This window comes from Leopardus geoffroyi, chromosome A2 (assembly GCF_018350155.1).
Source record: "Leopardus geoffroyi isolate Oge1 chromosome A2, O.geoffroyi_Oge1_pat1.0, whole genome shotgun sequence".
Taxonomy (NCBI): domain Eukaryota; kingdom Metazoa; phylum Chordata; class Mammalia; order Carnivora; family Felidae; genus Leopardus; species Leopardus geoffroyi.
Window position 1 is genome coordinate 22,525,505 of NC_059331.1, and position 17,397 is coordinate 22,542,901.

General features: G+C 44.7%; 1 protein-coding gene across 3 annotated transcripts in view; it reads left to right on the forward strand.

Moving 5' to 3' along the window:
* Positions 1 to 13,368: 13,368 nt before the first annotated feature.
* CACNA2D3 (calcium voltage-gated channel auxiliary subunit alpha2delta 3) overlaps positions 13,369 to 17,397 on the forward strand; it is an 866,452-nt gene continuing 862,423 nt past the window's right edge. Inside the window, exons 1-2 of one of the 3 annotated variants that reach the window (XM_045493219.1) lie at positions 13,369 to 13,646; positions 14,308 to 14,389. In XM_045493219.1, coding sequence (XP_045349175.1) covers positions 13,525 to 13,646; positions 14,308 to 14,389 — 204 coding nt within the window. In that variant the 5' untranslated portion in view covers positions 13,369 to 13,524. The remainder of the gene's footprint in view (positions 13,647 to 14,307; positions 14,390 to 17,397) is intronic. The other 2 variants (XM_045493218.1, XM_045493220.1) reach the window with 2 other exon arrangements.

Below are 17,397 nucleotides of genomic sequence, written 5' to 3' on the forward strand. Positions count from 1 at the left end.
AGAATTCTTACACCTAAGAGTGATTAGTCCTTTATCTGAAAGATAGTTACAAATATTTCCCCCCCCGCATCTTCTGGTTGTCATTTTTAAATGTTTCACAACTCTATTATTGCAGTGGATCACATTTATGAAGATTTCATAAGGTTACAAACAGTCATAGTACAAAAAGACAGTTACTACAATGCAAGGTAGTCTATCAGTGTCTCTTGAAAATTGGGCAACAATATTATACAGAGAAATCTAATAATCATGATTTTTTTTCATTGAGGCATAATTTACACACAATAAAATGCACAGATTTTAAGTGTTTAGTTTTATGAGTTTTGGCAGTAGTATTGTGCAGACAACACCCAAAACAAAATGTGGCATATTTGCTTCACCCCTCAAAGTATCTTTGTGCCCTTTCTGGAAAATTATCCAATGCCTTCCAACTGGGCAAGTGTTTATGGGTTTGTCACCATTGACTGGTTTTTATTTGCTTTTGGACTTCACAGAGAGTATATACACTCTTTTGTACCCAGCTTTTTTCACTCAAGTATATTTTTGAGGTTCACTCACGTTGCTTGTAGCATGTCTTAGTAGTTTGCTTTCAGCGCTGAGTAGTATTTCAGTATTTTGAATATAGTACTACTTGTGTATCGAATAACCTATTAACACACTTGGGCTGTTTTCAGTTCCAGGCTAGGAGCATTCGTGTATAACTTGTAGGCATGTGTTTCCATTTTTCGTGAGTGAGTACCTAGGAATTTCTAGGTTTATAGGGAAGGCTTGTGTGAATAAGAAATTGTTCAGGCATTTTCCAAAATCATTGTACTCTTTTGCAGTCCCATTGGTAATATAGGAGAGCTCCAGCTGCACCATGGACTCACCAACACTTGGTACTGTCTGGATTTTCAATTTTAACTATTCTAGTGGGTGTGTGGTGTTCTCATTGTGGGTTCAAATTTGCATTTCCCTTTGGATAATGATGATGAGCATTAGTTCATATGTTTTCTTTGCCATCCATAAGTCATCATTTGTAAAATGTCTGCTCAAATCTTTTGTCCATTTGTAAATAGTGTATCTTCTTAATAATGAGTGGTAGAAATTCTTTGCATATTCTAGATGTTTTTGTTAGATATTGTCTTCTCTTGTCTTGTCTTGCAAACAGTAGGTGTTTTTAACTTTGATGAAGTCTAGACCATCATCTTTTTCTTTTTTGGTTAGTGTTCATTGTGTGCATAATCTTTGCCTATACCAGGGTAATAAAGCTTTTTGTTATATTCTAGAAATTTTAGTTTTAGCCTTTAGGCTTGTATCTATAAACCACTTGAGTTGGTCTTGTATACAATGGGATGCAAGGGCTGAGGCTCATTTTTTTACATATGGATTCCAGTTGTGGAAGGGACTCTTCCCCATTGAATTACCTTGGAATCTTTGTTGAAAATCAATTGACCTTGTAACTATAGGTCTATTTCCAGACTCTCTATTTATTCTATTTATCTTTATGTCTACACCCATACCAATATAGCATTGTCTTGATACTGTACCTTTATAATAAATTTTAAAGTTGGATCATAAAAGTCCTCTATCTTTGTTCTTGTTTTTCACATTTTATCTAGTATAGGTTCTTTTTGTTTGCATTTTTAGAATCAGCTTTTCAACTTCTGTTAAAATGTCTTCTGGGATTTTGATTGTGCCTAGAGATCAGTTTTGGGAAAATGGACATTTAGTTATATTTATTAAGCTTTCCTTAATTTCTTGCAAGAATTTTTTGTTGTCCTTAGTATAGAGACTTTACACATCTTAGATTTATTATTAGTTGTTTGTGTTTTTTTTTAATGTTTATTTATTTTTGAGGGAGAGGGAGAATGAGAGGTGGAGGGGCAGAGAGAGAAGGAGACACAGAATCCAAAGCAGGCTCCAGGCTCAGCTGTCAGCACAGAGCCCGATGTGGGGCTCTAACTCACAGAATGAGAGATCATGACCTGAGCCGAAGTCAGACGCTTAACTGACTGAGCAACCCAGGCACCCCTGTTGTTTGTGTTATTTTTAAAAATTTCATTCTTAATTGTTTGCTACTAATATACAGAAATGCAGTTTATTCTTATATATTGATTTTGTATTTGTGACCTTGCTAAGTTCACTTATTAGTTTTGGAATTTTTTATTATATACATATATATATTATCTATAATATATCTATATTATCTATAGATAGACATATCTGTAACATATCTATATTATCTATAGATACATATCTATAATATATCTATATTATCTATATATTAGATTCTATAGGGTTTTATATGTATATAACCAATTTATATGCAAATAATGAAAATTTTACTTCTTTATTTCCAATATTTTTCTTGCCTTATTGCATTGGTTAAGAATTCCAGTACAGTGTTAAATAGAAATGATGATAGTGAACATCCTTGCCTATTCCCATTTGGAAGGGGAAAGCATTCAGTGTTTCACCATTAATATGTTATCTGGAGTTGGTGGTTTTTTAATTTTTTTTAATGTTTCAAGTTTTAATTTCAATTCTAGTTAGTGAACATATAGTATAATATTAGCTTTATGAATATAATTTAGTTATTCATCACATATAACACCCAATGTTCATCAACAAGTGCCCTCTGTAATACCCATCACCCATTTAGCCCATCCCCCTGCCCACCTTACCTACCTATAGTTGTTTTTGGTGAATGACCTTTATCATGCCTATATATGTCATATATAAATGCCATATACATATGCCCATATGATGCCCTATAAACATCTGCAGTGTTTCTGCTCCTTTGGCCTTTACTTGTATTTTATAGGCTCCAGACTACATCTGTCTTTAAATTTTGATGAAAATGAAGTTTGCGGATTTTAAAAAATCTTTGTTGCTTTTTATATGATTTCTCTGAGAAAGTAAAAAAGGCTGAATTGATATAGCCATGTTCCTACCCAAAGTCTGTTTTCTCTGTGGGTCCAAACACCCTGCATGGTTTCACAGAAACTGATTATAATAAAGTACATAACCATCTGTTATTGTAAATGTGACTTTTGGGTCTCAGTTTTTACAATGAGTCTGTAAATAAGCCCTGGAAGAATGACTTATAAGATAAGATGTAAACATAATAAACCTTGACAATGTAAAAATTGTTATATATATGTATGTTTCTCAAATATTCGTATTTGAAGAGGAGAAAGTGTATAAGGGAGGGTGAATACGTGAATTTGAAAGTCATCTCTCATTGTGGTGAGTCCAAGGATACTGGGTAAAGCAGCATTGGAGGGTCAAGTTAATAAACTCATCAGACAGTAAACTATGCCAGGACACAGACTGCTTCATACGCCCTCAAATCCTTGGCATTTAAAGTCTCAGCTGCATGTTAAGGGCGCTGTAAAAATGGCTAAGCTGATGACTAAACAGATAAAAAAGTTGAAATACAGATATACTATTTAAAGTTCCAATGATAGGGGCGCCTGGGTGGCTCGGTCTGTTAAGTGTCTGACTTCAGCTCAGGTCATGATCTCACAGCTCATGAGTTCGAGCCCGCATCGGGCTCTGTGCTGACAGCTGGGAGCCTGGAGCCAGCTTCGGATTCTGTGACTCCCTCTCTCTCTCTCTGCCCCTCCCCTGCTCATGCTCTGTCTCTCAAAAAATAAATGTTAAAAAATTAAAATAAAGTATATGTATATGTATATATATATATATATATATATATATATATTTAAATGTTTCTGTACTGGTTGAAATATCTTAAAAACTATGTTTGCACATTGCTTCTATCATTTAAAAGAAAGGATTAAAGAAAAAAGGGAGAGAAAAATGCCAAAGCAGTTTCACTGCTAATAAATACTTTCAAGAGCTTTTTTTTGTTGTTTATGTTTTCATTGGTAGTTAATATTCTAAGGCATTGGATTGTTACACAAATGTTTATGAGTTATTCTTTTTTATCATGGGATTCTTTTGGTAATTACGATTGTCTTCAGCATCATTTTTTTAAATGTTTATTTTGAGAGGAAAGAGAGCGAGCGAGAGCGAGAGAGAGCGAGAGCACACACACGAGTGGGGGAGGGGCAGAGACTGAGGGAGAGAGAGAATCCCAAGCAGGCTCCACACAGAGTGTTGGGCTCAATCTCACCAACCCTGAGATGACCTGAGCAGAAATCAAGAGTAGGACGCTTAACTGACTGAGCCACCAGGTCCCCCCTTCAGCATCATTTTCAAAATCAGCATTCATTACATGAATCAACCATGACTTATTTAATCAATACCCAATTTTTAGACATTTCAGTGATTTCCTATTTTTTCTATCAGATAATATTCTGACACATATTCTTATAGGTAAATATTTTTGTGTTCATGAATTATTTCTCTAAGATAAATTCTTAAGATTAAAATGTGCAAAGGTTCACAAAATTTTGACTAATTGATATTGTTGCTTTAATTTATGTCAAAAATGCTTTAATTTATGCTTTAATTTATGACAAACAATTTTGTCAGATGAGTTTTAATTATACAAGTTAGTTTGAGATTAGGCCCCATGGTCCTTAACTTAAAACATTTCTCCTTAACTATGTGAATACTGAGATCTACTGTGGAAATGACTGTTTATTTGACAACTTAGAATATTTGAATTAATTGGGCTATTTTTATGGGATGAGGGATCAACCCCTCCCCAACTCATGTTATACAAAATGTTTAGATGCAAAATCATGATTGAATGAAATTGTTATCCAATGAAGGGACCTTGAAACTGTCTAAATGAGCGGAGGATTTAGAGTTCTATGTTCACAACAGGAAGTTACTGCCAGCTCTAGTCCATGAGAGAGACAGAACTATAGACACTGATCACTCAAAAACAGTGGCTAATTTCATCCACACTTACATTTGCCTTCAGAATATGTGAATGTGTTTTTTAATTTTTTTTAAGTTTATTTATTTTGAGAGAGAGAAAGAGAGAGAGCCTGCGTATGTGAGCAGGGGAGGGGCAGAGAGAGAGGGAGAGAATCTCAAGCAGGCTCTGTGCAGAGCCCTACGTGGGGCTCTAACCTAAGAACCATAAGATCATGACCTGAACCAAAACCAAGAGTTGGCCGCTCAACTGACTGAGCCACCCAGGTGCCCCTGTGTGTGTGTTTAAATAGATCACTTACCAACCTAAATGCATTTTATTTATCCTATTTAAAAACTATTTTATTTTCCAAAGTGTAGCCTTAATGAATAGTGGGAGGAGTTGTGGGCAGTGGGGAGGCTCACCTGGGCTGAGAAGTTGAGGGTGGATCATCCCCAAATTGGCTTCACACACAGGTTTTTACAACATATATTTGAAACCTATTTCATGCAAACTTTCAAATATTATATTTATCTTTACTATAAAAGTTAGGTAGCAGAAAACAGTGCCCTTTTCTGATTATTGATATTCCTGGAATTTAAATACCTTATGTCCCCAAAACATGATCAGTAAAATAAATGTTTTCACATGTGATAGAGATTTGCATAATTGCAATTCAGCATTTCAAAACCAGTTGTTATCAGTGAAAACAACTCACTGAGGGGAAAGCACAAATGTATGCGCTGCCTTAGAGGTGGTGGGGTGGGGGGGGTGGCACTGCCCACGCCACTCTACGGGTGGCACCTGCTGACGTGGTCATGTCCAGAGGACACGGATCACTTCCTCCACACAGGACTCAGCCCTGAGGATGGACCTTTCCTCCCCCTGATTGTTCATTAGCATTGATGGGTCTTCTTTTGCTGCCTTATCATGATGTTGAAAATAGGTGATCACGCACAAGGTGTCTTGGAATACCTGTGTTGTTCATATGCTTCCTGTATTAATACCTCCAGACATACTGGCTTCTACCCTCCATGCTTTTTGTAAAGATTCAAACAATACCGAATTGTTGAAATTAGAAAGTGAAATCTTTCACAGTTTCCCCATCCTGTTGTCTAGAGGTAACCAGCATTAACAGTTCAGCGTGTGACTTCCCAGTGTGTTCCATGCTTACACACTCATAAGGTTTATAATGATATATCTATACCCATACTTATATCTATACCTATATTTATGTTTTGTAAAAAAACAGAAATGGGTTTATACTACACACATTGTTCTATGACCTGGTTTTTTTCCCCTTTAATTTTTTTTAATGTTTATTTTGAGGGAGAGAGAGACAGAGTGCAAGAGGGGGAGGGGCAGAGAGAGAGAGGGAGATACAGAATCTGAAGCAGGCTCCAGGCTCTCAGCTGTCAGCACAGAGCCCGACGTGGGGCTTGAACTTACAGACTGTGAGAGCATGAGGTGAGCCGAAGTTGGACACCTAACAAACAGCCACCCAGGTGCCGCTTTGTTCCCATTTAATACTGCCAATTATCATGGACAGCTTGCCATGTGGGCATGTCAGTTCACAGAAGTCACCTTGTCCTTTCTAACGGCTTTATGAAATTCCATTATATGATGATTAATTTAACCAGTTCCTATGTGATGGACACTTAGAAACCTTGTAATTTCTTAAGGTATTCTCAAAGAAATGGATCCAATCCTGGAAGGACATTTTCTTATATCCCTAACCTCAAAAAGTCAGTCTATGCCCTCTCTGAAAACAGGCAACTTTAGATTCAGATAATTAGAAGTGTGTCATGTGTGAACACTTCCCTTTTTTTCCTCCATTTTGCTCGAGGTTTGGGATGTAAAACAAAAGCAGAAGAGTAGCCACGGCATGTGTTGCAACTGTTCCTTTAAGCGCTCCTTTTTCCACAGTAACATTCTTCTTTTGCCCAGAGAATGGTTGCTGAAAATCTGTGTCACTGTGTGTGCAAGTGTGGCTGTGTGAGTGTGAGGCCACCATTCCTGGGGATGAAGGTAGAAGTTGGTTTAAAGGGATCTGCTCAGGGGTGCCTGGGTGGCTCAGTCGGCTGAGCGGCCGACTTTGGCTCAGGTCATGATCTTGCGGTCCGTGAGTTCGAGCCCTGGGTCGGGCTCTGTGCTGATAGCTCAGAGCCTGGAGCCTGTTTCAGATTCTGTGTCTCCCTCTTTCTGACCCTCCTCTGTTCATGCTCTGTCTCTCCCTGTCTCAAAAATAAATAAAACGTTAAAAAAAATTAAAAAAAGGGATCCGCTCAATTGAATGCTAGAACTGCCTTACCTTAGACTGCTTTTTGCAAAGAAGACAACTGCAAGGTTAGGGTTATTGCATTCACATGCACACTTACACATGCAGTCACATACATGGACAAAAAAATCGCAATTATGAGCTCACACAGGAGCGCCTGGGTGGCCCAGTCCGGTAAGTGTCTGACTCTGGCTCAGGTCATGACTTTGTAGTTTGGGAGTTTGAGCCCCGCATCAGGCTCTGTGCTGACAGCTAGGAGCCTGGAGCCCGCTTCAGGTTCTGTGTCTCCCTCTCTCTGCCCCTCCCCAGCTCACACTCTGTCTCTCCCTCTCTCTCTCTTTCTCACAAAAATAAAACAAAAACAAACACAAAAACTCACACATACAATCACATACACATACAGGTACTCACAGTCACATAGATGACCCCCCCACATTCATACTTATACATTATATACTCATACCAAGACATATTCTGTATGAACAGGCATGTGTATATATACATTATTTACATACACATTCTGTGTGTATATACATTATATATAAAAACTATATTATATATTGTACATGTTATATATAATGCAAATATAATATATGCTATATATCATATAGTATAAACACACAGAATGTATATTTAATGTATATGTGTGTGTGTGTGTGTGTGTATAGTATGTACATACACACATACACAGAATCACTTTAATCAATAAAAAGCTATGAGGGTTCGCAGTGTACTAGGGGGTGGGGTTGGGATGGGCAGGGAGGAGAGAGCTGGGGAGCACCCAGCCTTGCAAGCTGAGTTCATGCCCCTGAGTAGGAGGAGTGGACTTGCTGCCTCTAACATCTGTGGGCCGACAGATCATGAGGTTCAGGGGAGCTGTTGCATGGCCTGCTGATCTTTCTGGGTCCTTCCCTTCTCAGAGTTGGGAATGGCTCTTAAATTGGGGGGGGGTTCCCACATCTTGATGCAAAGTCCCCCCCCACCCATCCTTTGCCTTTTTCTTTGCTGTGGACTCGAGAGCCCTCCTTCTTTAGTGGGAGACTTAGAGATGTCAGAAAGGATCATCTAGTTTGGTTGAAGTCAGATGAAGTGGCCTTCACAGTCTACTCCATGGAAGGAACCTTGGCATAGTAAATGGACAGTATGTGAACAGACACTACCTTTCCCAAGGGCTGCATTTTAGACATATCCAAACTGCTCCTAAGAGCAGAGCACTCCTTTGTGCTCCCAGCGGTCCCCTTTGCACACATCCACACCCTGAGCAGCACTGTGGGGCTAGAAGTTAGGTCACTGTTGTATGGTAAATAGAATTTTGAAGACAACAAATAAGTTTCTTTCCTGTGATTGTTTAAAATACAGCATTCTGTATGGTGTTTTCCCAGTGTCTTTAAACTTTTGAGAAATCTTCCTTATCTCCCCTCTTCTTTGTCCAACCAGCATCCTCCCACAGAGATGTGACTGAGGAATTCTAAGAAAAACAGTTTCCTTGATTCTCTCTTTCGTAGTGCTTATTAAAAGACTCTGTGTCTTCGGTGAGGTGGATGCTAGAGCCTGAGGAAGAAGGAAACAGGTGGGACCCAAGGAGAAAGGAATTTCAAGCTGACATCCATTCTAGCCATTCAGCTGATGTTTATGGAGCCCTCATAATATCAAAGGCCTTGCTGAAGCCATTCCAGTCACAATGATGAAAAGTTGGACATGACCCACCCAATGGGCAGGCACAATGTAAACAAATAAATCACTCTATGGGTTAGTGATAACTGCTAGGAAGAAAAATGGAGAAAGGTAAAAGCACAGAGTCATACGGGTGTGTGTGCGAGTGTGCCTGTATATGTTTCTCTTTACCTGGAGGCTCAGGAAAGTTCTCCCCACAGAGGGGATGTTCGAATCGAAGGCTGAGTACAGTATAAAACAGCCCTGGGGCCATCTGGGGAAGAGTGGTCCAGGCAGAGGGCATAGCACATGCAGAGACTCAAGGTGGGATCAAGCTCAGCGTTTTCCAGGAATTCCAAGGAGATAGGCGGGAGCACAGTAAGCAGTGGGGAGAGGGAGGGAAAATGAGGCTTATGGAGACAGAAGTCAAGGGCCTTGGGGTCTTGGTTAAGAGTCTGCATGTTAATTTAAAACAGAAACCATTGGAGGATCTTGAGCAGGGAAATGCTTATGGTCTGATTTTTGTTTTTAAAAAGAGGGCTCTGGCTACTGTAGAAAGAAGGAATGTATTTGAAGGGGGGGCGAGAGGAGAAGGGATGTCTTATTAGGGGTCAGTCACAGGAGTTTAGGGAGGAGATGATAGAGGTCTGGGCCAGGCAGTGTGGTGGGATGGAGAGATGTGTTCTGTGTGTGCAAGTGTGTGTGTGTGTGTGTGTGTGTGTGTGTGTGTGTGTGTGTGTGTCGGGGGGGGGGGTGATGGTGAGCTGGAAGCTGGTCTTCAGCCAAGGGCTGAAGGAGTATAGTTGCATAATACTCCATTGTGTAGATGTATGTTTAACTAATCGTGTACTAATAGCCAGTTGGGTTGTTTCTAGTCTTCTGCTCTTGGAGATAATACAGTAATGAAGAACTGTATATGGATGCAACTGACTAACTGTAAGATAAATTCCTACAAAAGGAATTGCTAGGTCAAAGGCTAAAGCATTTGTCATTCTGCACCTTCAGGGTGAAGCATTTTGTGTCCCCAGCAACATTACAACCTTTCAGCAGGTGTCTGTTTCTGATCTAGAGCAATAGATCTTTACCCAGTTAGATCCAGCGCCCTCTTTACCATCCTGATACGAAATTCTGAGACAATATCACCTACTCAGTCGGAATTAAAAAAAAAAATCAATATGATGATTTATCTGATAATATCGAAGAGAAATAAAAGTAATTTATAATAAAACAAGAGATGTTTCACTGTGTGAAACACGCATGATTACACTGCAAGATGTTATAAAGTCATTAGAAGCTTGCACCTATATGCAGACTAACTGTGAATGCCACACTCAAGTGTTGACTGGTACAGATGTGCTCTGTTGGTGATTCAGGACCTATGAGCACAGTTACCATTGGAGAAATGATTTTCCAAAATGGTAAAGCAAATACACACACACACGCACACACCTCTGGCTAAGGTTCTAAACAAGACTGATAACAGTTTTCCCTTTATTTACACATCAGTTACATTTCTGGAAAATTTGGTGCTTGTTAAAACCACCGCAAAAACTCCTTTGTATTTTTATATAAAATGAGTTTAGGTTCTAGATTCAGATAATGATGAGCAGGTTTTTTTCTTACCTGAATGTCCAGTGGGTCATTTCAAAGTCCTGTGGGACACAGGACAATTCTTCCTTGTGTGGGACTGTCTGCCCTCCATCTACTAAATGCCAACAGGATTCCAAGTCATTGTGACAAATGGAAAACTCCCAAATGTCCAGTATGCCCCTAGGGGCAATGTTCCTTCCCCCACCCAGAACTGCTGCTTTGGGGTCTCCTCTGGAGTCCATTCTATAGACCAGGACCAGGTGAACATTTCTAAAATTTTTCACCGTGTTTCATTTCTGTTCAAAGCCCTACAGCAGCTTGTTGTCATAGGACAAATACAGCATCCTCAGTCGAGGGGACAGAGTATGCAAGTCTGCCAGTGAAAAGTTTCATTTGGCTGGATTTAGTGCTTCAACTGAGAGCCGGGTGTTGAAATACAGGCTTTTGGGTGAAAATGGCAGGTGGGACCCAGTGCCTAATGCTGCACATGGTGCGTTGCAAGGTGCTCCTGGTTCCTTATTCTGATGTGGCACACAAACCCCAAATCTTTGTGACACTTCGAGCTCTGAATTTATTGGTAGCAGATAGTTTAAATATCTTTATTTTTGACAGAGTAAGAAATGTTTAGTGGGATTCATCTTAAACATATTGTGCATCATGCTGTTTAAGGTGGTCCATGTTATAATAAAGTGGTCCAAGGTTATAAATGTCAAGATGCCACCCTCCTGGGACTGTGATGCCCTGTGCGAGGGCTCCTCTCCTGGTTGCTCTCTAGTTGCCCAGAATGCGTGTGAAGTTTGCTCAGGTCAGGGTGACAGAGCATAAGGACTTTATAAAATGTCATTGTGACCTTGGTGCCCAAGTGGCCCTTAATATAGTCCAGCAGTCCAGGGGTTGCTTACATATGACTAAGTTGTATTATTTTGCTGTGCCTCAATTTTCCCATCAGTTAATAGGGATAACAATACTATAGATGCTATGGGTACTTTTTCTTCATATGCGCTGTAGTTGACCTCTTGTTAAAGTTTACAGTTATGCATTTATGATTTAAATGCATAAGGAGGAAAGCCTGTCTCCCTCGCTAGGGCATCCACTCTGTGAGGCAGGTGTCATTTGTTCTCTACTGGATCTCCAGCACATATCCCACCACACAGGTGCTTGACAGTTCACTAGTTGAGTGAGGGAATGCGTGAAGGGCTATTATCATATAGATACATATACTTAACGGACTGGTGCTTTACTGTTGAGGGCTAATATGCTTCCCTCCTACCCTCATTCACTTATTCATTTAGAAAGAAGGCTTCTGGGGTCTGGCAGGGAAATGATTTTCTTCCAGGCCCCCATTTGAGCAGCAAAGCCATCCGGACCACTTGCCCCGGGGTCAGGCCACGCTTGGCTCAGTTTGGAACTGCTAGCACGCTTCCAATGACGGGAGGTGTGCACAGAAGCAGAGAATTCATTATAACCGGTTAGTCATCCGTGGAGTTTGTAGATGCTGCCCGTGGGCGGGACGCACCTGGCGTTTCCCAGGTGGGGCCTGTTCCCGGCGCCAAGCCACGGGTGGGAGCGCGACCGGCCCACAGGAGCCCTGGGTCTTCCCTCCCCACGCAGCCAACTCAGATCAAGCCCAGCATCTGCTGGGGTAACTCTCTCCAGGGGCCGCTGGGCTGGAGCACCGGCCTGGGTCTTCGCAGGGCACCCCAGGGCGGCAGCCGCAGCCCACACTCACTCGCTGCCCCGCCGCCCGAGGGCGCGGAGGCTGGAGGCGACCGGCGCGCAGGAGCGCACGGCCCGGGTTGCGGAGGCACGCAAACTAGGCGCGCCCGGGCAGTGGACGCACCGGAGACCCCGCGGCGTCGGGAGCGCGCGGCTCGCCAGGGGCCACTCGAGGTGCGCTCGGCGGGTCGAGGATGACTCAGCCTCCCTCGGGTCGGTGTTCCCTGGCGGTCGGCGCGAGGGCCCCCCAAAGTTCCCAGTCACAGCCCAGATGTCGCGCGCGGGCCGGGGGCTCCGACAGCTGGGTCCCGGTGGGAGCGGCCAGAGAGGCCGCGGGGGAGGCGGGGGGGTCCTCCGGGCGCCCAGGGCTTCCCCGACTTCCTTTCGCCTCGCCCCTCCTTCGGCGCGCGGCCCGAAAGCACCTCCGGCCCAAGGGGTGGGGGTCGGCGTGGGGGAGCGGGTGGCCTCCCGGCCTCAGGAGAGTCTCGCCTTCCCGAAATCTAGGGGGTCCGCTGGTCAGGAGGGACAGAGCGCCGCGGTGGCTTCCCCTCCCGGCCCTGAGAGTCCGGCCCCGCCGCCCGCCGCATTCGCGCGGACCCCGCGCTGCAGCGCGCTCGAGCGCCAGCGGCTCGGAAGCCCCGGCCCCGGCTCCGGGAGCCTCGGGGGCGGCCCCGCTGCGGCCGGAGCCCGAGCCCGCGCTCGCGCGCCAGCGCCGCCCTCCGCGCCCTCCCCTCTCAGGCTCCGCGGCCGGGGGAGCAGCCGCGGGTGGCCACGCAGCAGTGCCCTCGCCGGGACCCGCGGAGCCCCCAGTCCCGTCCCCACTCCGCTCCGCCGCGCGCGACCCCGGCCGCCGCCGCGAGCCCCGGCGCCTTCTTACTTTTGCCTCTGCGCCCGCCCCTACCCTCCGGAGAATCCTCTGAGGCGTCGCGGCACGAGACCCCGCCGCCCGGGACCCGGCCGCCCTCGAGCGTCCCCGACCCCCACCCCCAGCTGCTCGGGCCGCCGGGGTCGGGGGACGGCCCCGGGGCCAGCCCGAGAGTCGCGCCCGCGGCGGCGGACTGCGGAGTTGTAAAGAACTCGGCGGCCGCAGTGGCCGGGCGGGGCAGGGCGCGCTCCGCCGCCGCCAAGGACACTGGAGTTTGCGAGTCCCCGCCCGCGCGGCGCCTCCCGCCCTCCCGCCGGGGCCCGCCGGACTCCCCGGGGCCGCCGAGGCGGGGCCGGGCGGCCGCCGAGCGAGAGGCGCGGCTCTCTCCCTCCTCCCCCCGCCTGCCTGCCTCTCCCCTCCCTTCCCTCCCTCCTCCCCGCCCTCCCCCACCCCCTGCTCCTTTTTCTGCTCCCCAAGTGAGCCCGGCGCGCGAGAGGCAGGCGGGGCGGCGCGGAGCAGGCAGCCCAGCGCGCTCGCCCACCGCCCGCTCGGCGCAGCTCCCCGCGGCCGCTCCTGTCGCCGCCGCCGGCGCGTCGGAGGGAGCCCAGCATGGCCGGGCCCGGCTCGCAGCGGCGCGCGTCCCGGGGGGCCTCGGCGCTCCTCGCCGCCGCGCTTCTCTACGCAGCGCTGGGGGCCGTGGTGCGCTCGGAGCAGCAGATCCCGCTCTCCGTGTAAGTGCCGGGTCGTGCGCCGCCCGGGGAGGGGACCCGGCCGCCCGCGACCCGCCGTGTCCAAGTTTGGGCGCCTGCAGGTGCGGCCGGGCAGGACCTGCCGCCGGCGTCGGCCTCGCCTTTCGCACCTGCCTTTCAGGACGGGCGTGGGGCGGCGAGGCTGGGGTGGGATGCTCTTGCCCCCTCGCTCGGGTCGGCGAGGGAGACCTGGAGAGGCTCACCTCAAGTGACACCTCCAACTTTGAAGCCTGTTTACCGAATCCAACTTCCACGGGCCGTTTATTTACTCCCTCTTTGCTATCTTGCCATCTCACTTCTTTTGGGGTGGGGGGATGGGTGGGTTTCTTCCGACTAGTATTTGCCAGGTGATCCCAGTTTGCGTGGTCCAGTTCTCGGGCAATTATTCACATAACCCCCAGTGATCTTTATAGAGAGCTTGGGAGACTTTGCGCATTCTGAACTATGTGACCCCCCTCGGGCCCCCTCCTGCGTTGCGCTCTGCAGTTTGGTGCTGGCAGTTTCTACCCAGGCGCTTTTTCTTTTTCTTTTTTTTTCTTCTCCCCCTCCAATGTTATATCGCCCGGCTCCTTCAGCCACAGCTCCGTGTGTGCGTGCGTGTTGACTGTGACACGGGTGTTACATTTGCCCTTTCTCCCTGTAGGGTGAAGCTCTGGGCCTCGGCTTTTGGTGGGGAGATAAAATCCATTGCTGCTAAGTACTCTGGTTCCCAGCTTCTGCAAAAGGTAAGGTTTCTGTGGTGGCAGGAAGCGATGATTTTTCCAGCACAGAAAATGGAGGCAGATTTAGTTTTCCAAACAAACGTGAACCCCGAGGAGCAGCATCAGTTATCAGAGGTGTCTCTGATCCCCTCGTTTCTTGGCAATGAAGTATGCAATGACTTCTCCCCACCAACTGGTTATTTTTAGATGACACTTGATTCTAAACACAAAGAAAAGCGGGATACTCACTGGCACTGTCCTGGCTAGGGCTCAGAAACTGAGTGTTTTTGCATGGCTCTCCTTCCAGTGCCGGTATTGCTGTTACAGTGTGAGGGCAGATGCTTCTTTGGCCAAAAAATGCTAACTTCATCCAAGGGGCAGCGTCAGCGCCTGTTTTACGATGTCTTTCACCTTGCCTGCGTTGGAGACTGGGGTTCGGCGTGTCTGAGAAAGACGCTGCACTATTGTTTGTCATCCCTGCGGTTGTACAATCCCATTATTCCCCAATCATCTAGACCCACGGCTGGGATGCATTACATCATTACAGATAAGGAGAATGAATGTGGTTATCTTTCCACTCAGCTGCACTGCCGGGTAATAACCTATGAGAGTAGTCCACAAACTTAAGAAATTGGTCTGCGTCCATATAATTCTGGAGAGTAATGAGAATGGAGAATTGATTATTAGGCTTTTATCAGAAGCTGCATCAATTTTAATTCAAACAGGCAGTATTATGCTTAAAATTACCTTGTGAAATGTATGGTCCTTTGCCCTCCTCTCCAAGGTAGAAAAAGGAAAAATATAGGCTGGGAAGGAGAGATTACAGGGGTTAAAAGAATTTCAAGTTAACAAATCAACAGGATTAATCCAAGTATTCTCTCAAAGATAGAAAATAAAAATTGGCCTTTAGGGGATAATTCTCTGAAAATGGGTACAAACAGCTTAAATTGTCAAGTTAACTTTTAAGCATTTTTAAATGTGCTTTTTGGGCCAATGTAACATATGTGTTATGCATGCTGCCTGGTAACCAAGTACGTATTTTATTTATGGCATTCCGCTTCAGAGAGTAGCGTTTTTGGGGACATTATATGAAACAGTTTGTCACATGAAATCCGAATATCGTAATAAGGCATCAGCCCACAATGGAATGAGGGAAGTTATTCTTAAAAATTACCAATAGTCATATTCTTTGAAACCGTGAAAAAATTGTTTGCTCAACTCCGCTATTGGGGAAGGAATCCATTGAATTATAGGCAGTTGATAAAAACTTGAGGCTACGATGTGCCTTTATGGAAGATGATCATTTACATTCCTGTGACCCACCTCTCCGTTTATAGGAATTGCGTCTTTGCTAGCATTCTTTTAACTTGGACCAGTCTGTATTCTGCTTTGGCATTTTGCCTGCGTGTCAGATGTTTTATGTGGAAAGTTTTGGACTGTTGCACTGCGTGTGTTGCATTGCTTGTGTATTTTCCTTATGCTTTTAAAGAAGAGAACGTTTTGTATAACTTTAAAGAAACATTTTTCATTTGCATGTTGTAGTGCGGTTGTACCAACTCTGAAAGTATCCCTTTAGAGCCTGTGAATGTTTGTGTGTGTGTGTGTGTGTGTGTGTGCGTGCTTACATATCTTTTATCTCACGTTTTGTAGAAGCGCATGAGATACGCTTTTTCCTTCTCTCTGAAGTTAGCACAGGCACTCGCACTCATATACGTGCTGCACAAAAGCCCATCAGCCATATTATTGGCCACTCTATAATAGCAAATTGGAAACAGCCAAAATGCTTCTCTTACCTTCTCATCAGCATCCTTTCTGATATTGAATTCACAAGCCTAGCTCTGCTTTTGTCATGTTTGCAGCTTGACAATTGTGTAATTATATCCAGCTGTTTATGGCTTTGTTGTCATTTCTTGCTGTTGCCTGGCTTTTTGTAATCTGATGCGAGGGGAAGGTGGGGTGTTGCTTGCCATTGGGTTCCAGGGTGCATACCTGCTTTTGCATTTGGAATGCAGGCATCTGCTGAGGAGTCCTGAGATACCTATGGCTTTGGCTTGATAGGCAAGGACTTTCATGAACGATGGGCAGGCATGCCGGACAACTTGGGGGGCACTTTTGTAGGTACCTTTTGGTCATCTTGGCCCGTTACCTCCAAATATGACAGTGTTTTTTAAATTAGCAGAGAACATTGATTTTTGACAGTTCAGAGTACAGGAAGGTATAAGAAAGGTCTCAGGTGCTCAGAGTGTGGGAGGCATCAAATCGTTTGGAAAAGCAAGGAGACAGTTGCCTTTCTCTTGCTTATTTTTGAGTTTCTGCCCATGTGCGTGAAGAAACACTCTTCCAGTCAGAACTCTATGCATCCTCCCATCACGTCACTTCATCCTTAATAATGAAGATACTTTCAAAATGAGTTAAAAAAAAAAAAACTTGGCTGAAAAATGTGCGAACACTGTATTAAGGGTCTTCAAAGGTGACAATACCATGTTGCCTAATGGACACTTTTGCATAATTACACTTTAAAGGCATGGACATTTGAACTTGGTTTTCAGTTAAGTGGGTATACTGTATACCAGTGTATAATTTTACATGTTCTGTGTAGTTTCTCTAGTTGACGCTTCTTGTTGTGAATTAATGTAGTGTGTTCATTTTTAGAATGGGAGCTTAGTAATTTTTGCACTAGGGCAAAAACTTTACAAAACAGCTATTGTGAGTATAAGTTAAATAACAATTGGCCACTTATTTTAAGGTGTTTGGAGACTGGGAAAACTGCCATTTTGGTAAGGCTTTTATTAGATAATATAATTTGAGCTGGTAGTATTATCACTGACTTCATCAGCATAAATACAAGTATTTAACAATGTACTTCATTGTCACGGCTTCAAGAAAGAGAGTATGTCCTCAGTTGTTTCTATGTTTAATACCACGGCTTTTGCTACTTTAGCTTATGATAATATGGTACGTATTCTCTGCCAGAATTTTCCTCTTTTTTCCCCCCCTGCTTTTTGTCTTTGCTGAGCACAGGAATAGCAGCC